This window comes from Dreissena polymorpha, chromosome 16 (assembly GCF_020536995.1).
Source record: "Dreissena polymorpha isolate Duluth1 chromosome 16, UMN_Dpol_1.0, whole genome shotgun sequence".
Lineage (NCBI taxonomy): Eukaryota > Metazoa > Mollusca > Bivalvia > Myida > Dreissenidae > Dreissena > Dreissena polymorpha.
This window is the reverse complement of record NC_068370.1, coordinates 44,908,290-44,928,588: the sequence shown is the minus strand read 5'-3', so window position 1 is coordinate 44,928,588 and position 20,299 is coordinate 44,908,290. Positions and strand designations below refer to the sequence as shown.

The 20,299-nt window shown below is 35.7% G+C and overlaps 1 protein-coding gene and 3 long non-coding RNA genes across 4 annotated transcripts; 1 reads left to right on the top strand and 3 right to left on the bottom strand.

Moving 5' to 3' along the window:
- Nucleotides 1-1,078: 1,078 nt before the first annotated feature.
- On the bottom strand, nucleotides 1,079-4,128 carry LOC127862505 (uncharacterized). Its single transcript, XR_008040660.1, has 2 exons — nucleotides 2,983-4,128; nucleotides 1,079-2,872 (listed from the first exon to the last, which is right to left on the bottom strand). It is a non-coding gene; the product is annotated as an uncharacterized LOC127862505 (long non-coding RNA).
- Nucleotides 4,129-4,816: 688 nt separating this feature from the next.
- LOC127862504 (uncharacterized) lies at nucleotides 4,817-6,480 on the top strand. Its single transcript, XR_008040659.1, has 4 exons — nucleotides 4,817-5,073; nucleotides 5,460-5,537; nucleotides 5,868-6,058; nucleotides 6,347-6,480. It is a non-coding gene; the product is annotated as an uncharacterized LOC127862504 (long non-coding RNA).
- A 170-nt stretch (nucleotides 6,481-6,650) lies between these two features.
- LOC127862503 (uncharacterized) lies at nucleotides 6,651-14,982 on the bottom strand. The gene is made up of 5 exons (XR_008040658.1): nucleotides 9,034-14,982; nucleotides 8,489-8,545; nucleotides 7,769-7,798; nucleotides 7,526-7,595; nucleotides 6,651-7,266 (listed from the first exon to the last, which is right to left on the bottom strand). It is a non-coding gene; the product is annotated as an uncharacterized LOC127862503 (long non-coding RNA).
- A 229-nt stretch (nucleotides 14,983-15,211) lies between these two features.
- LOC127861803 (iduronate 2-sulfatase-like) lies at nucleotides 15,212-18,559 on the bottom strand. Its single transcript, XM_052400482.1, has 3 exons — nucleotides 18,256-18,559; nucleotides 15,805-15,954; nucleotides 15,212-15,408 (listed from the first exon to the last, which is right to left on the bottom strand). Exons 1-3 carry the CDS (start codon nucleotides 18,557-18,559, stop codon nucleotides 15,212-15,214), a joined length of 651 nt encoding a protein of 216 aa, XP_052256442.1.
- Nucleotides 18,560-20,299: the final 1,740 nt, after the last annotated feature.

Sequence of the window (20,299 nt, the reverse complement as noted above, 5' to 3'; positions counted from 1 at the left end):
GGTACGACACAATAGCTTCGATCGAAAATGCTTTGTTCATTTTCGGTATTTTTATTTGAAATTATTATCGTAACGCGGCGACGCTTTTATTCAGATAGGGCCTGGATGACGGAGCAAGAAAACAGTCAAAGTTATTGAACGCTTTGTGAACTCCTAGATTTCATAGTTTAAAAAAGCGTCAGACAAAATTATATACCACGACATACATGCGTTTTCAATCTGACTTATTCCGTCGCTCATTGTGCATGTATTTTTTAAAGCGTCTGTTCTTTCAAATTCTATTACGATGCAAAATAAAAATGCCTAAGAGTATTCCAAAGACGTCCGCTATTGTTGCGCCAATATATCAGTCGATCGCAAACTTTCGAACCAAGAAAGCAAGAGCCAATAAGTGGCAAATCATTCGTGTTATCGATTTTGTTTGTAAGTTTAACGTTTATATCATGGACAGTTTCAAGGATTAAAGATGTTATGAAACATCAGTTTATTAAAGTTAATGATAGTTTACAGTTTTATTGAATCACTACAAGTGTGCAGTTTCAACAGAAGTAAAGCAACAATGATTTTAAGGTATGCATTTGTATGATTCATTTTACCCTATTTCAAGAATGAAATCACCCTATTTTTCAAAATCAATGGGTGAAAACCCTATTTCCCAAATAATTATCTGGGGCACTGATTATACAAAGTGAATTGAAAAAAACACAAGGAAGAAGCTCACACGAAGTAAGACGAATGCATTTGTAATATTGAATTCAGACATGACAGAGAACCAGATTTGTCTGTAGTTTAAAAAAGGTAAACATATAGAGCGATGTCGGCAGTCTCCGGATACATTAAAGATTATTTTCGATTGTTTTTTTAATATCCGAAAGTGCCGAAGGATTATGAGCTGGTTACCGAAAGCAGCCGTTTATCATCCATTTCGTCTATATTGCTTAGCGTTACTCGTATTAAAATATCAAGTATGCCAGGAACCATCAAGTAACTTTTGTCGGGTAAGTTCGGATACCATCGGGTCTTTCGGATACCTATGAGGTTAAAAAAATAACGATTCAAAACACTGACAACTCTTGAGTTAAACATAGCGTTATCAAAATGTATTCACTTCTTTCTTAAAACTGTCCATTATACAAAAATACAAATAGTTTTACTGACAATATAAACTCGTATGAAAATATTGCAAACTGGCTTAATCTTTTATGATATTATTTCATGTTAAAACTTTTCATTTCAGTCACGTAACGCTTTAATTATGTCAAAGAGCCTACCCTTTTCACACCATTGTTTAAATAAAAACACTCATAAAACATGCCAAACATAATTGAAATCAACAGGAACATTAACTCAACAGCAGTACATCATTCAAATACTAGTAATCAGTCAATCACGCGATAATACTTAAAAAGCATCACTTTTTCTTATAATTGCGTCTGATACTTCAATCACACATCAAACAAACACACTCCATTTTTGCTCTTTCTTTCTCGTCCAACAACTTATATTCCGGCCTGTTGGCACACATATAATGCCAAAGTGTTTGGCAATTTTCACACTTAACTCATCTAGACGGGTAATTATAGTCCATCTTTCTTTACAATTTTGTCAACAGTTCTTATCAATTTATATTTAGTCCGTCCATAACCGATACGTGACATTTGTGTCAGCCACTAGACTATCCTCTTTTCCTCAGCAGCTGTGAGAACTGTATGTGGCCCCATAGTGCATTCGATGCTGGAATGACCCTTAACCTTGGCAAATATCGTTGACCTTGGTATATTGTAGAGCCTAGATGCCTTAAAGTAGACCATAGATTTACTTTTTACTGATCCAACTGCGTTTTCCAGGGCATACATTAGTGGACGACTCATCCTAGAAGTAAAATACAGTCTTAACAACTTACCAAATACATAGCAACAGGAACAGGAAACACTCCAGGCTGATAGCATTATCTAAATATTTGACTTTTGTGTTGTTGTTTTTTGTTCCCAGGAAGATATAAATTGACATGATTTCCTTATTTCAAAACCATTTATATTGACACATGGTCAATAGAATATCCATTGCTAATGTGACTGAGTACAAGTTTTTACATACATTTGTATCAAGTTTCATTCTAAAAAACAGGTATCCGGAAGAGCCGACTATTGAATTTTATGTCGGCTCTTTCGGATACCTACGTTATACCCATACAAATCGCGTGACGTCAAATTTATGTTTGTCCGTGTACTTCTGCTTGAATACAAAACATTAGAGCTTGAGGCCCGGCAGAGGGAAAGCTTCATACTTATTGCGGGGGTAGATAAATGCGAAAACGAAAATTGTTTTAATACAGTTCATGAATTTCTGCGAAGGTCACTCAACATTGACAGAGGTGAAATCTCAGTCCTGCGCGGCAATCGTGTCGGCAGACGCACCAGCACAAACAATACACGACCACGGCTAATTCGAGTCATGATGAGCCACCCAGGCGACGTTGACGACATCATGAACAGCGCACGTCGACTTGACGGAAACAACTTCAGGTCCTGAGAGACTATCCAAAAGAAAAAAGCGACGCCAGGAAGCAGCTATGGCCCAAATTCAAGGAAGCTAGGTCAAAGCATGGTCCCCGTAACGTCCAGCAGCCAATTGTATAAATATGGATAACTCTTATCCAGCGGATAACTTTTGGTTATCTTCAATTTAAGGATATCTTTTTTGGTTAGCGATTGTATAAAAAAATGGTTATCCAAAACGGTTCAAGTTCTGGTTAAGTTTTGGATAAGATTTAGCCAAGATATTTGACGTCGGTTATCTTTATCCAAATGAAGTACGCGCTGACAAAATGGCTGACTTTGACATACCGAACGCTGAACGCTGAAACTCCGGTCTGTAAAAACCATAACGAAAAATAAATACAATACTATTATATCAATATGCTTAAAATTGCAAAATAACATTACCAACTCATAAAGTTTTAGTTAAGAAGTCCATTTTTACCTCAAATCGCGTCGAATTGAAGTTAAAAGGCATAATTTGTTTCAGTTAAACTTCTGCTTAAATCGCAATACAATCACTGACCTCTCGCCATGTTATGAAATATTTAAATATCAACCAATCAGAAGAAGGCATTACGGTGTAATAGGCTGCGTTATCGATTAAAATCTACCTGCGGTATACAGCGAGCACAGCGATTGGAATGGAAAATGTGAGTAGTGTGTCGATTTAAATTGGTCAGGCGTGCAAAATTGAAAGAGTCATTACATAATTCTTACGGAACATTATTGAGAAATGAATTATCTACACAGGTATGTAAATATTATTGCAATCCGTTGATATTAACTGTCTGATATCGGGGCTTGAATGTTGCGCACCAAATTCCTTGCGCATCAATAAAGACAAAGAAGGAAAACTCTCGCTATTAAAAAGATAGAGTGGACTATTGACGTCAAGAGTCTGCCAAAGCAAAAATCATCAAAAGACTAAGGCGGCAATTAATATTGACTAACCGAACGCTAGACGACCAAGACAATTTCGACGAATTGACAGATTTACGGAAACTGACGACCCTGAAGAAATACGATGACGATTTAGATTTACACCTGACAGCATCGACCGCATAGAACGACTGATCGGACATAGACTTGAGAGACCAACTGGACGGAATCAACCCTTGACACCGAGGCAGCAAATATTGATAACACTGAGATTTTTTGCTTCCGGAAATTTTTTGCAATTAATAGGGGATACTTTTGGGGTGGACATTGCCACGGTTTCAAGGGTAGTGACCAGAGTAACTGACGAACTGTGTGACCTGAAAGACCAAACAATTAAATTCCCGACGACGGACAGACATAAATCGCTGGATTTCCGTCTGTAATTGCGGCGATCGACGGAACACACGTTCGCATCATTGCTCCCCATGAACACAAGGAGCAATATGTGAACAGAAAGCACTATTACAGTGTCAATGTACAGGCAACGTGCGACCATCGAAGTATTTATCAATTTGTACACAAAAATTCAAAACATAATTTTAGTTCTTACCTTCAAGTTTGAGTATCCCTTCATTTTATAAATCCATTTATTTATATTTATATGCATCCTGCTGTTTTACACACCAGATCAAAGATTCCGTAACTTTTACTTATGATCTGGTACGATTTATTATAATTCCGTTTTTCGTTTAGCACACGTCCTTTAAGTCCAAACTTCCACAGTGTAATGCATATTTTGCGCCCCAAAACTCACATTTACTCAGTTCAAATGACGTAACAATTCTAAATAAAGATACTGTATTTAAAGTCTGTTTCATGGTTAAAATATAGTCTGATCCTCTGTATTATAGAGGCACAAGACAGGGAATTCCAATAGCCTTCTTTCCTCTCTCTTCATCCAACCGTATAAATTCATCCACTCCCCTTATTTTGGTAATTATGACATTTTTCTGATAAAACTTAAGTTAGAAATGCTTATTTAAAAAACATACAACATAGATGTTGTATTTTTGTTAAAAACATGTGAATTTTAGATTTTGTTAGAGAAAAAACAATAATTTTGAAAATATTCTCTTTTAAACAGTGTTTTTGTGTTTATTAGTCTATAAGATATATTTTTTAATGATTATATCAAAATTACTTCAAAAGATTTATGTTTTCCTATAAAAATGTTGACTGAACAGATTGATAGGAAAGATACAGACAAATTAGTGGTTGCTAGGGTGTGCATTGTAAATTATTTTGCCATACTTTTGTTGGAAAGATATAAAATGTCTAATTAAATGTCTAACTTGTGGTGAAATTCTTTTCATTCAGTAGAAAAAGTCAATTTCACTCTAAAGTGGATGAATATACAGTAAAAGAGGCTACAAAGAATTATTTTCTTGCTACATTTTAATAATAAGATGTATCATACTATTTGAATGATTTACTGCACCGGAACGTCTATAGTTAAATTGCATACATTATATTCTATGTAATCATATTTCAGGTGTATTCACCAGCATAAATGCCACATGGCCTGGAAGTACTCATGATGCTCATGTTTTCAGAACCGCAGTACTGTCTGATTATTTGGAAGCCCATCATCATGGTAAGCGCATATTCTAAAATGGAGTGATTTTTTTTAATGCTATTTCATTTATTGTTGTGCATGTTCCTGTTTCTCATTTATAAATGTATACTTATAAAAGGTTATTCGCCGTGGCGTAATGGATGTCCGCCTAGCGAACTGGATGTCATGGGTTCGGACCCCACTGGGAACGTTCTTTTGATCTCCCCCAAAGACACCAAGTACTGGTTATAGTCCCAGGAAACGGACTCGAGAGCGTTTATATAAGCCTACAGCTTTCGATGCAATCGAGCTAAAATAAATAGGTTTAAACTTAAGGTTATTGTAACAAAATTGATGTGAAAATAAATTATATACATTTAGAAGAAGATCATTCTGTAATTGTTGTTTAATTGTTCTGTTCAAAGGTTTGGAGGATGGAATTGTGTTGGGGGACAGTGCCTACCCATGCAGGAAGTTTCTCATGACACCTTACCTGCATCCTGGTGAGTGCTTCTCTGTTGAACATCTTATCCATTTACCGGTCTTTACAAAATACATTGTACTGAATCTTTTCTTATAACACATGTCTAAGTTCAGTTTGATGTTATATGTTTGAAATTAATATTGTAACTATAGCATATTTACACCAGGATCCCCACAGCAACAGATGTTCAATGACGCACATACAAAGACAAGAAATGTTATCAAAAGAGCATTCGGTGTACTTAATGTGTTAATAAGCACTATAACATTTATGTTTAATATCATGAAATATCTAAAAATATGCATCAAATTAACTTATTTTAATTTAAAAATGTTCTTTAAACATTTAGGTACGAATGAAGCCGGGCAAGGTAACAAAAATAATTCTGGCATGTGTAGTATTGCACAATCTCGCTAAGGCATGGGGTGAGAGGGAGGCGTTCCCAGAGGAAGAAGACCCTCAACCTCCACCACTTGTCCAGCTTGAGGGTAACCCTGACGGGCAGGCTATCAGGGATGCAATAACTGCAAACTATTTCAGGTTTGAAAATAATTCATTCAATGCTAAGAATACATTAAACTAATATTATGACTATGTGCAATAAATTTGTTAAAATTATTTAACTAAAGAAGTAAAAGGCTGTTTATATCTAGCTTAACAATGAACAATAGCATTACATTAATAAGCAATGCACAATAATTATAATATTAATAATAATATTGAATATTAAAAAACCATTTATAACATACATAATAATATTTATAACAATATTAATAACAATAATAATGAGTAATAAAACTAATCATCAATAAATAACATTAATTGCAGATGAAGACGGACGGACATTACAAGGCACCATGGGTGACTTGATCTATGTATGGCGTAATAGTATTCAGACTGATGTACGGACATAGACAAAACAAGTCTTAAAAATGTGTGTTCATTTACATCTGATAAAGACAAAACAAGTCTATAAAATGTGTGTTCATTTACATCTGATAAAGACAAAACAAGTCTTAAAAATGTGTGTTCATAAATATATAGTTTAATAATTTTGATTATTTTCCCTGCGCATAATTATAGAGATCCATTATGTTTACATTTAACTGACAACTAGGTCAGCCATCAGCTGATTGAACAGATGTATTTAAATATAGGTCAGGAATTTTCTCACGCACCTTGTAAACACTGTCTACTACTGAGTGTCTACTCTGGTGGATAATGTACTGCAGTAATTTAAATTTGCTGGTATAGGCAAAGGTGTAAATTAGTAAGAATAACTTACTTTATTTACATTTTTGTGTTTATTGTGAGATGATTTTATGTTCATCCAAATAATTTTAAATAGTAACTAAATGTTAAGTCACTTGTTTGTAAAACCTTGCAAGAGGTAGATGTTGTAGTTGGCTATTTTCAATTGCCACTTTCTACACTAAGTCTTGATCACTGACCATCATTCACATATATTAAAAACTTGGAACTTAAAACCCCTTGTGTTGTTAACACAAACCCCGGCTACAAATGTAATTTGTATCATTTATTATCATTTTTAGATTTTTTTTTTTCAAAATGATAAAAAATGTTGTTTTATGACATTCTTTTACAGTTTGTCTTTGGCAAATGCCAGCATGAGCTTTCCCTCCTCAAAAAACTTTCTCTGAGATTTCATAAGTAGCAACTTTTCCTGTTGAACTGCAATGGCTCCAGCATAATATGCCATCTGCAGTTCCCTCAGGTTCTACTCTTTCCTGATTGATAGGAAAGTGCTTTGTAGCATTTTTTACCATAAACATTTATAAATAATAAGTTATTATAACTTAATAACAAAATCTTATTTATTATGTCATACATCTGCAGTGTTTATGTTGATTTTTAAATCTAAGTAAGGTCTAAGAGTTTTCCCATTTAAATTTGATTTCCTTAATGGTATTATTAAATTTATTAAATAAATGAAATTATTACACAAAGTTTGAATATGTAACAAATAAGAAAAAAAATAGGATATACCTTTTACCAATAGCTGGATTCCTGCTTGGTTTAATTTCCTTATTATTCACAGGAACAGGCACACTAAGAACTGAAATGCAGATATTTATTTTACATCTTGTTAAATACTTATTTACGATGTTAAGTTTCAATACTTTCTATGGAATAAAACACTTTAAGTTAATGCATTTAACTTATCTTATTAACTTCATAAGTGTGGTCAATAGGCGTTTCTTGATTGTATAAGCCAATTATGATATTTACCTTGATCTGCACTGCTGTCTTTTGATGTTTCTGGAAAAAAAAATGAAATCATTTATTAATAATTTAGAACACAATATTAACTTATTTTAATTTCCTGTGATTTTTTTAAACATATATAGTCAATATGATTAAGAGCAACAGTATATCAATTTGAATTATTTATAACTGCATCAGGGATGGAAATTAGTGGTTGACTGTGAGCCCGGGGCAAGTAGATTTTGGCCTGGGCAACTCAATTTCAAAAGTTGGTAGTCAAGCGGTGCAACTTATTTTTTTTTAAAGCTTGAAACAAATCAGTGCAATAAAAAATTGTGACTGTGGATCAACAATCGGAAAAAAAGTTACATTTTGCTGTTAAGAAACAACCTTTTTTTAACTTTTTGCATTTGGGAAACATTTTGTAAGAGGCTGTAATTTTGGGCAAACAAAATCACTGATTTCAAAATGTTAAATTTTGTTTTGTATAAATGTGTAAGTAAATTATTACTAATGTTAAAGCCATGTTTTGATGCATGTACAACAATAAATAAATAATACTTGATTTATTGAGTGATAAATTGTTATGTAATGTCATTTGTGTGTTTTTCTTAATGCTCCATATTAATTGCTTATCATCGTTGGATGCAAGTGAACATTAATGACAAGCTATCTAACTTTCCTTGACATGTTGCTATTACAAAGTCATGTATTTAAAAAAGTAAAAGTAACAATATAACTTACCATTTACTGTTTCATCATCGTCGAATGGACGAATATCGTCAGCAAAGTTGAGGAAGTCTCAAATGTAAATACATGAACATCATTGAAATATATAAAAAAATGATTTATAAATATATTTAAATATTATTAAAAGTAACAATATTATGTATTCCCCTTAAGTAGCCTCATTTGCCTTGGCAAACTGACCTACGCCAATGTCGGAGTCGTGGAGATGTCACATACAAGAGCATGTAACACTTTATAAATAAAACGCATGATTTCTAAGATTATAAGCATACTTGCAAGAAAGGAAATTAATAGTACGATTATAATGTCAATTTCTCGCTAATCATTAAAGGCATTTGCGTACATAGTATTGATTATTTTAGTATCCATTAACCTACGAAAAAAATGAACTCTTCCAAAAGACTACACAATCTAGAAAATTCTATGCATAGAAGCGTGTAATGTTTATCAGTGACAGTGTGATATTTAAGCGACATGGAGGCACGTGGAATGTGTTTTGTTTCTTGCAAAGGAAATTAAAATAAATTGGATTTAATTACCATCCAGTAGGAGCAGCTCAACAAATCCTGTTGGGCTGCGCACTGCACCTAACGAGAATAGAAATATTTATGTTTTATATTCCATTACATTTTATGACAAACAAAAATTATTTATCATCTAACCATTTAGAATAAAAACAAACACATTTGTTTAGGTGTCATGACAAGCAGGGTATTTTATTTCTTGAAACACACGCATGGAGTGGGTGTTTGTATCTGACAGGGCTTTCTACACATAAATGCAAGAAACATATCTTCTGACGATCGTATTCGTTCAATGAGCAACAGATATCGACCCCAATGGCACCGCTCAGTTGAAGAGTCTCGAGACGTCAGTAAACGTTGCGACATCCTTCTCATATATTTAAGAACTGAAACGATACTAAATCAATTCTGTAGAACACGTCGTTATACGTATCATTAAACATGCTCATGCGTTACATGTGAATAATTGAATGTTATTAATACCCATCAGACGTCAAGCCTAAACTCAAAAGCATACAATTTCACAATTTAACTACACAATTCAAAATCACAAGCCCAACCAAGGACGCCACGGCCCTAACAACCGCCCGTCCGCCGCCGATGCCCAAAACGCACCGAGGACGCCCCCTATGCCCATCCACAACGCCTCTGTGCGAAAAGTATATAAAGTTAAGCATTAGTTTTGATAAAAGCAGCTGCGATAATTACAAGATTTATTCATTACCATCAATTAAGAGAAGTGCACATGACTTGACGTACACCCCAAACAATAATCGGTGGTAACGAACGATTCAGGTGAAACCGCGAGCGGGATACGCAACCCTACTGCTCATTTTTCTTTTAATGGCAGGGGGACGTATGAGGACCCATGGCTCAAGACCGGTGTGTAGGCGCCTTCATCACCTCCTGAAACCTCTAATTTTAGAGAAATCTACAAATAATCAGCTGTTACTATATCGTAAACGTTAAGTATTCTTTTTAGAAAACTTTGTAAATCCCATGGTAAAATTTTCGGAACCAATGCCCCTTTCTATCTCAAGTCAGTCATCCATCTGCTCTCATAAAACTCACTGAAACACATAAAACATAATATTAACATCAGCACACAAACAGAGCATAAATAAATAAAACGATTTAAATCAAGTCTTCGCTCTACCCTGCTTCCTGTCGAATGACTAAACCTACAAATCTGTGCACGAGGAAATCTTGATTTCCGCACCATTGGACATGTATCACCTTCAAAAACCTGTATAACCAGTTTATTCATTCACACAACGATAATAAATACATTTATGTTTTATATTCCATTACATTTTATGACAAACATAAATTATTTATCATCTAACCATTTAGAATAAAAACAAACACATTTGTTTAGGTGTCATGACAAGCAGGGTATTTTATCGACAGAAAAAGAACGGGGCAAAAAAACAACGCACAACTAACAACATACAACACCAAGTACCATATATATTTAACAAATCCAAACGAGAAGAAACAATTGTTTGTGTTTCATCCTAATCTCTCACGCAGCGATCCTAAGCGCCAACAGTCTTCCACTGCCCATGCTTTTTTAACACTATCAGATACACCGCTATTTGCAACAGCAGTTGCTTCCCCTGAACGAAATGAATGCAACCCGTGAACATTAGGTTTAAGTTAAATTTCACGAAAGATGTGGTGCAAAATATCTAATTGTCTACTGTAACTCATCTGCTTTAAGCCAACTAAAATGTATTTATTCATTTTCTTACAATTTGTTATGTTTCTGAACAAAACATATATTGCAATATCTAGAATAGTTTCTACCAAGATACATTTTTTCAAGTAGAAGACAGGGCATAAAACTGCATTTGTTTTACAAAATGTCAAAACCTGTTCGCCCTTGCACAATTGAACCATTTTACTATTGAAAATAATAATTATAGCACAATCCTCAAAAAATCTTGTATCGCATCCTTTCAATTCAAAGTCCCCAAACCGCCAAACCCCCCAAAAAACGCACCAAACACACCGTTACAAATCTCAAATCAAAGAATCAAAGCCTCTACACATCCGCTTTAGTCACTAAGCACCTCCGAACCAGCGGCCCGGAATTGGCCCTTTTCAATCCATCATCAGAAAACACAACCAGACCAGAATTACAACGACCACACGATCCCACAACCCCATGAGCCCACGAAATGCCACACACAATCGCGTCTTCCCCAGAGGCAGACAGACACGAAACACACACACCAACATTTTAAATTGACTTTCTGCAACAAAACTGTTTCCCTTGCTTTCTTTTTTGCAAGTATTTTCCAATTTGAAATAAATATTACCCTTGCTATCTTTTTTGCAAGTATTATACTTTTAAAACTATTATTTTTAACCCTTGCTTTCTTTTTTGCAAGTACTGTTTTTGCTTTCTTTTTTGCAAATATTCCAATCCTCGTGTACTGTACACGACTTCGTAAGCACCAGGTGCAAACGGACATACACCAACATGGTTTCTATACATACTTAATGGCTATACAAAAACAACATCCATTGAATCATGTCTACTCATATAAACACGTGAAAAATCCCAACTATACCATAAGTATAGCAAAACAGTCAAACCATTAATATCACCGATTCACATATAAACGACATATAGTATAGTTAAATTCGAATAGCAAGATCATTTCTTGAAAACGGTCTTGAACTGAAACAGAGTGGTTATTACTCATACAAATAGTTTGCCCTTTGTCAAACACATATTAATATCCTTCTCAAAGTGCATTTGTACATTACCAGCCTCAAATAAGAATGACCAAAATGCTGCACTAGGCCATCTGTGTACCACCAAAACGCCATATGCGTTGCATTCTAGAAAGTGCAAAATTGTTTTTCCTACGAGATAAATAGGGGCATCAACCAATTCAAATCGGCACCCCAAAACTGTGTAAAGCAATCTGCTTCCGTTTCAAAATCAAAGAATTTTGAATTATATCTTTAAGTATTTCTATTTTTAAAAGTAGCCAAGCGATCAATCAAAAACGGACCCGAGCTACCATTTAAATACTCAAAGAAATCTCGTGAGATTTACCATTCATCTGTATTGCTCATTTTACTTATACTGTCGGCAATGGAGTTTAATTATCTTGGAACCCATTGTATTTCTAGTCCTATATTCATCTTCAAACACATACTAAAAATGCTTAGTGCTAGATCATGTTACTCAAGTTTAGAACTTCCTACCTTTACCAACTTTACACGTGATTCAGAGTCAGAAAACCTCTTAACAGCCCCCCCCCCCCCCTTAAAAAATTCCCATAGGCACGTAAAACTAGAACTACTCCATTAATTATTCTATAAGTAGAACTTGTATTGCGATCGTCATTTGACCATATATCGTGAAAAATGAAACCTGACATATCAACAATATAAGCCCCACCAGCAAACCCACTTGCATCACTGTAAACTTTTAAAACTTCGACACATGTAGTTTTACTAAAATGTCTTGTTTGTATGCCATCTATGCGACCTAACCAAAATATAAATTCGGAAATAAATAAGCTATCTGGTTCAAGGGCTATAACTCTATGCAATGACGGTCTACAAACGATTTCAGAATAAAGATATCTAGCCATTTACCTTGCCAGACTACCTATAACAGGCATCACTGAAACAATTTTCCCCGTACATCTAGCTAAATCCATTGCCGAAACCATTGGCATGGAAGAAAATACCTTTAAAAGAGTATTTTTAAAATCAGTTATTCTTCTATCGGGAATTTCAAAAGAAAACATTTGGCTATCCCAGACTAATCCTACCCATTCTAGCCTCTGAACTGGTACTTATTATCCCCACGCTTTTTGAAAAAAGGTGGGGATATTGTGGTTATCTCCGCCGTCCGTCCGTCCGTCCGTCCGTCCGTCCGTCCGTCCGTCCGTCCGTCCGTCTGTCTGTCTGTCTGTCTGTCTGTCTGTCCGTCCGTCCTGGCCACTATCTCCTCCTACACTAAAAGCACTAGAACCTTGAAACTTACACACATGGTAGCTATGAGCATATGTGCGACCCTGCACTATTTGGAATTTTGATCTTACCCCTGGGTCAAAAGTTATAGCGGTTGGGGTGGGGCCGCGTCAGAAATTATCACTCATTTTTTTAGGTTATTTTACATTTACTTCTTTATTTCTACACCGATTCACTTCAAATTGATACTGGACCTCTCTTATGACAATACGGTCAATCTCAACCATGCATGGCCCCATTCCCAACCCTGGGGCGCCCCGCCCACATAGGCCACACCCACCAAAAATTTCCATTTACTATAATTTTTTCATTTCTACACGGATTCACTTCAAATTGATACTGAACTTTTGTTATGGCATTAGGGTCAATCTCAACTATGCATGGCCCCAATCCCAACCCTGGGGCGCCCGCCCACATAGGCCACACCCACCAAAAAATTCCATTTACTATAATTTTTTCATTTCTACACGGATTCACTTCAAATTGATACTGAACTTCTCTTATGACATTAGGGTCAACCTCAACTATGCATGGCCCCATAACCAACCCTGGGGCCCCGCCCACATAGACCACACCCACCCAAAATTGCCTTTACTATAATTTCTTCATTTCTACACCGATTCACTTCAAATTGATATTGAACTTCTCTTATGACAATACAGTCAATCTCAACTATGCATGGCCCCATTACCAACCCTAGGGCGCCCCGCCCACATAGACCACACCCACCCAAAATTGCCTTTTACTATAATTTCTTCATTTCTACACCGATTCACTTCAAATTGATACTGAACCTCTCTTATGACAATACGGTCAATCTCAACTATGCATGGCCCCATTACCAACCCTGGGGCCCCGCCCACATAGACCACACCCGCCCAAAATTGCCTTTTACTATAATTTCTTCATTTCTACACCGATTCACTTCAAATTGATACTGAACTTCTCTTATGACAATACGGTCAATCTCAACTATGCATGGCACAATTACCAACCCTGGGGCGCCCTGCCCACATATGTCACACCCACCCAAAATTGCCTTTTACTATAACTTCTTCATTTCTACACCAATTCACTTCTAATTGATGATGAACTTCTCTTATGACAATACGGTCAATCTCAGCTATGCATGGCCCCATTACCAACCCTGGGGCACACCTAGGTCAAACATTCGGCGTGGGGATACGCGTCGGCCTCTGCCGCGCCATTTCTAGTATTGACTTGTCCTCATTGATCACAAATCCAGCTTCCGGCTTCATTCACGGCTACACTTGATTGACTAACAACATGAGGGATGTCTTTTAATTCTTCAATACAGCCATTATTTTACATATCCTGCACCGACTCGTTAACATCTGCTAATCTATCTGCTTTAAAGCTGATTGGTTATTTCCAGATACACATTTTTCAGGTAATTGTAAGAATGGTAATGTGTAAGCGCCGACAATACAGTTATCAGGATTGGCACCAATGATTTTCCGAAAAAAAAAGGACATGCCTCTCTTTAAACTACATTTTACAAGAGAAAAACGTAAGAAATGATACTTTTCTTTACAATGTGCGTATTATTATATGTAAACCAAACACGTCAATCAATTCTCCTCTATCCCCGAGGGCCTACCTTCTTGACCGCTACCACGTGGTCGCTACGTGTGTCCATTTACTGTGCCAGCCCTGTCCCCGCCGGCGAAGCGATCTCTCCTCTCATCCTGACTGTCCATATTAATAAATTGCCAACTCCAATACGACACAAAAATAAATCAAATTTCACAATTAAATGTGGTTGAGAAAATAAATAAAACGATTTAAATCAAGTCTTCGCTCTACCCTGCTTGCCTGTCGAATGACTAAACCTACAAATCTGTGCACGAGGAAATCTTGATTTCCGCACCATTGGACATGTATCACCTTCAAAAACCTGTATAACCAGTTTATTCATTCACACAACGATAATAAATACATGTATGGATTAAAATGGAATTATGTGAATATATTGAATGAAAGGTAAGAATAGTTAGATACATGTACGTAGCTGGCACAGAAAAATTACGCACTCGACAGTGTAAGTCTTTTCAGTGGTTTATGATTTAGGTATAATCTAATTGTGTTGTATTTATAAATTAGGTACAATTGCAGTGGAGCTTTCATAATCAATATAGTTATTTTTTTTAATAATTAAGTACACGGGTGGTCACATACCGATGGTGGTTTCGGATTGAGAAGCACCCAGAATCCCACCGAAGGACGGCGTGTCCTTCATTGTTTCAATGATTGACATCGTTACCGTGTCTGCGGCTTTCATCGCATGTCCGCCACCCGTCTGCCGGGCGTTTTTTCGCTCCATCGTAAGCGACTCTCTGGCCTTCGCGACCATTTTCCGATATTTTTCTAAATAAATAACACACAATAATATTACTGATTACATAATTTTGTCTTATTCTATCTCGGCAACATATTACAATCAGTCACTCGCGCAATTTAAAACTTGTCAGATATTTACGGAAAATGCGAATTGTTCATTTCTGAAATTGAAGGAATGACAATAAGCTCTATAAATGTTTGTAATTATGCATAATCTCTATATAATAGTCTCTAGAAATTGTATACGGATTCATATTGCGTTTCAAACGGCGCTATGATTACATGCGCACGGACGTTGATCTTCGACTTCGGCTTGTGGAATACTAACACCTAAATACATCAGTTAAGTATTAATAAATACATATATTTACATATCTCATATTAACGAATGGCCGAAAAATATCAATGTTGGCGTTCGCGTACCTTCCACGTCGTCAATCGTGCGACACGCACGACCGACGGAATTCACTTTTTCCGTTATTTCGGCCCACGCCCCATCTTGAATTTTCTTGGTGACTGGTGTTGAGCCGCTTGAAAATTTCTTTGTCAAAACTTTGTCAAATTTCATAACACCTTCACGGATTAGAGCAGTTTCCTCATGGGAAAAGTTAACTGAACGTTTTTACGAAGCGAAAGCGTTTCAGCCATTTTGTTGTCGTCTGAAATGACACTTTCCGCGAAACCGTCTTGACCGGAACCAGATTAAATATGCATTGTGGGTTTTTTATGTTTGGCTAACTTTAACCAAATCGGATAAAGATATCCAATGCGACTTGCATTTTTATACAATAGGATAACCACGTTTGATAACATATCCAAAAACGGATAAAGTTAACCAAAGGTTATCTTTTGGATTGTCTAAAGTTATCCATATTTATACAATAGGCTGCTGGTTACTTGCAAGACATGTTTGTCCCAGTAAGCAGTCGGTATAGACTTCGATCACAAAGTGACTGTAATCTTGTTATTCCCAGGAGGCGAACTAAGATGGCGGATAGATCTTTAGCTGTTCTTGGCCCGAAGTGGTGGAACAATCTGCCAGGCCACTTAAAAATCAGTGACAATGAGGGCTGTTTTAGATCAAGACTTAAAACTCATTTGTTCAATCTTTTTCACGGATAACCAATGTGCAGTGTTTGTGAAGCGCAATAGAATATTTTTATAATAATTTTTGCGATATATAAGACATGTATCTGTATTTGTATTGGTGCATGTAAAAAATGCACGAACAAAAAAACGTATAATGATTGGTAAGAGGTAGGCAAGATTTAACAAACATATATACCAATACATTTAATTTAGGCTTGATTTGTTTTACAAATTTGTACTAATTGTAAGGTGCAATATTGTGTTTAATATTTGTAAATACAAGGGCTATTTGATAATGTGCTTTTAATTTCAATGCGTGTCATGCGCAAGACATTATGTAATTATAAATTTTATGTTAGCGGTTATGTGTTTGTTATACTAACAGATATATTTGCCGACTTAGAACATTTATTTTCATTGTATGAAAATGTAATAAATACTGTTGAAATAATTGCAAGGTGCTGTCGCCGTGAGGACATGTTCTTGAAACGTATATTTCTGTTAAAGCTTGACCGACAGGAGTAGACTTGTGTCAGCTGTAAAACGATTATTAACAATTATCAATTTCATCAATAAGTTAAACATTGCAATGTGTTCTTGCAAAAGTGCATACCCATTAGTTGGTATTCGGACGTATTATATGGTAAATATAGGGCAATGTGCTGTTTAAAAGCTTGTTTCAAAAATTTCTTTGTTTTTGAAAATACCTAGGCAAAGTTTGAATCTGATTAGAACCGTCTAACAACTTTGTCAACAGGAAAATCTTAGACTATTATAGTTTGCAATATTTAAATATGAGTCACGGACATAAAACACACTAGCTTAGCAGGTAAAATCTAAGCAAACCTGTTACCTCTGTTGAAGCCACATTAATTATTTAATGGTGCTAATCGTGATCAGAATCTTTACAATATCAATGTCATTTTTGAATATGCATGTAATAATTAAACCGCTTGTTTAAAGTTTCTGTCAACCGAAAATAATTGAATGCATTCTCAAATTACATCAGTTTATAAGATAAAATTGTGTTAAATTTGCTAAAAAATATTTTTATAAATGATACAAATATTTAATGCTTATAATCGAAAGCTTTAGTGCGTTTAGAATATATTATTTTAAAATTCTCAAATGTTTATATCAGTAATATTCTTTTTTCAAACAGGTGTTAGTTGTTTTTATATACAGCCAGGCATTGAGACGTTTGACAGTGCATTTAAACTAAACCAGGTTATTAAGACTAGCCCGTTGCAATCGAAACCTGCAGTCGCCAATTTGCAAACTGGTGTAAGTCGTCTAAGTATACATACTATGTTGAAAATGAAACTCAACCCGTTAATTTCGATGTCGATGGTTAAATGGTTAAAACGATTACAATGTCATTAAACATGTAATCATTTGGCATAGCTGGACCGAAGTTGAAAACTCAGCTATCGCCGAACGACTGCGTACTCCGGGACATCGGCCTGGTTGATGTTCTCTCTGGGATCTATCTCATCATCGTATAATTACGTAACATGGAGACCATTCCACTGCGGTGTTCCACGGAACTTCACAAATTCAGTGTATCTATATCTGTCTATGTTTAACACATCGACCATGTTCGCCAAGTTGCCATCCATGATCACCACATAATGCGACGACTGTGTGGTTGTATAGTCCAAGGGTCAGTAATTCCGCAAGTACTTGACCAACAAGCGAATCGATGTACGACACAGTAGCGTAGTAAGCCCGCCTTAAATCTAAAGCCACTTTATCAGCAAAGGTCGCGTTCATGGCACTACTTACGCGAAGCTTTTCTGATATCTACGTTCGAGCTCAGTTCCATATATGGACTCCAGCCGATTGTAGGCATTTCTCGCGGTGCATACACATTGGAATGTAGTTCAACATCACGGTTATGCCCAAGAAAGGACTCCGGGAACTCAAAAGGAAGATGGGGCTTGTAAAAGCCTGTTGCAATGAAAAACGGCTGAGTACCAGAAACAGCCTGTGGTGCCGAAGTCCTCAATGTTTTGACCGTGCGGTCAGCGAGTTGTTGGTCAATTAAAGGCCGTTGCCTCTTACCAAGGTGATCTGGGATGGCATTCATACTGTGTTTCTTATCCTTAAATGTTTTAGTTTCGCGAAAAAAAGGTTCCGACCACGTTTCATGTTCCTCCGGTGAGAGGGATGGATGGAACTCTTTTCCGAAGCCAACGGTAGTATAACCATGTTGTTGAAATACTGCGGACAAGTTGTAAAATATCCACCAACTTTCCGGAAATTTGGGCCATTGTTATAAACGCGTGTGTTATGTGTTCGACGACTTGTCAACATGGACGTTCTACTAGGTAAACATGGTGTAATCTGGATGTATGCGCGCTTTAAAAGACGACTCTTCGTCGCCAGGGCATCTAGATTTGACTTCAACAACTATGGAAATAAAAGTGAATCATTTCTAAATTACAACTTCATCCAAGATGTTTTGGTAAACCATTAATATGTCTATTTGATTTTTGTTGAATATGGTGTTTGTAGTAACGTAAAGTAGTAAATAGTTACAAGGAACGAATTGTTGTTGACCGCGCAAATCCTTTTTTATTATATTATGCAACCTGCTGCAATATGTTTTTATGTCTGATTAAAATTTATTAATGGAACCATACAGAGGAACTTGTAATGAAGTAGTTCCCTAAATATAGTCGACATATAAATAAAAACAATGTTTGATTAAAAAATCAATGAACACCATGTGCTTATACAATTTGTTATGTGCTTCGTAAACTATGTATATAAATTTTATTCATGCAATGTACGCATCTATATGTATACCCTGGTCATTAATACCAATATAGTTTATGTTCGTTATATAAAACGGCTTCATTTTTCCAAATTAATTTATCCGCATATCGTCGCGGTCGGAAGATGAAATAAATTAAATAATATATCCTAATTATTGCATTGACAGATTGCTTTCGCATTTTGAGTCCTATTCTACATCCGAAGATAATAGGTCGGAAATAATATTTCATCTCGTATCATCTTGTTATCTCATGAAACTGGCTGGTCATATGGATGACGAAGTTGAAGAAAATGAATTGAGGTCGTTTATTCATAATATTTGGAGAATACGGTAATGATGTATTGTCTTAACGAACGAATGGTGGAAGTTTGAATTCTAAAAATAACTTACCGAAAACTCTCAAAATTTCTGCGGAAATAACTAAAAACCGCTAAAATTCGAGTACGGCACCACCAAATACGATTGCAAGTTTAGTTTGAAAAAGAATAGTAATAACCAGTATGTACGTTAAGCTTACATCAACGCTACATTGGGATACAATTACTTGAACCAAATAATGTCAACATTAAATTGCTTGGCATGCTTGTTTCAACACAACAGATTGCCCTTATTAATAATGCATAGAAACCGGGCGGTATGTTGGTGAAGCGCCAGAACAGAGACTCTGTAAACTATGTAACACTTCTTCAGTTGAAGATGAAATGCACTTTGTATTAAAGTGTCTCTTATACCAGGATAACAGACTATGTTATCTTAGTGAAATTCTCATAAGTCATGAATTTATGAACATGAGAGACTGTGATAAATTTGTTAACCTTGTAAAATATCAATCCAGAAAATTAGCAAAGTATTTAGTAGCCTCATATTTGAAACGTAGAGCAATTTATTCCATATATGAAGCAATTATAATGTTTATCCGTTAATATAAGCCATTTTTGTTGTGAATGATGACTATTTATAAAATCATATCATAATCAATGTCGATGTCATACCATTTTAATTAAAGCATTGATAAGATACGTTAAACGTTACATGCATGTTGCTGTT

Bases quoted from the DNA above. Each gene is read 5' to 3' on its own strand.
- LOC127861803 (XM_052400482.1), bottom strand. From the start codon at position 18,559: ATGAATGCCATCCCAGATCACCTTGGTAAGAGGCAACGGCCTTTAATT. The intron at 15,955-18,255 runs GTAAGTAGTGCC...TAATCCGTGAAG, and splicing joins AGATATCAGAAAAGCTTCGC to GTGTTATGAAATTTGACAAA. The intron at 15,409-15,804 runs GTACGCGAACGC...TTATTTATTTAG, and splicing joins CACGATTGACGACGTGGAAG to AAAAATATCGGAAAATGGTC.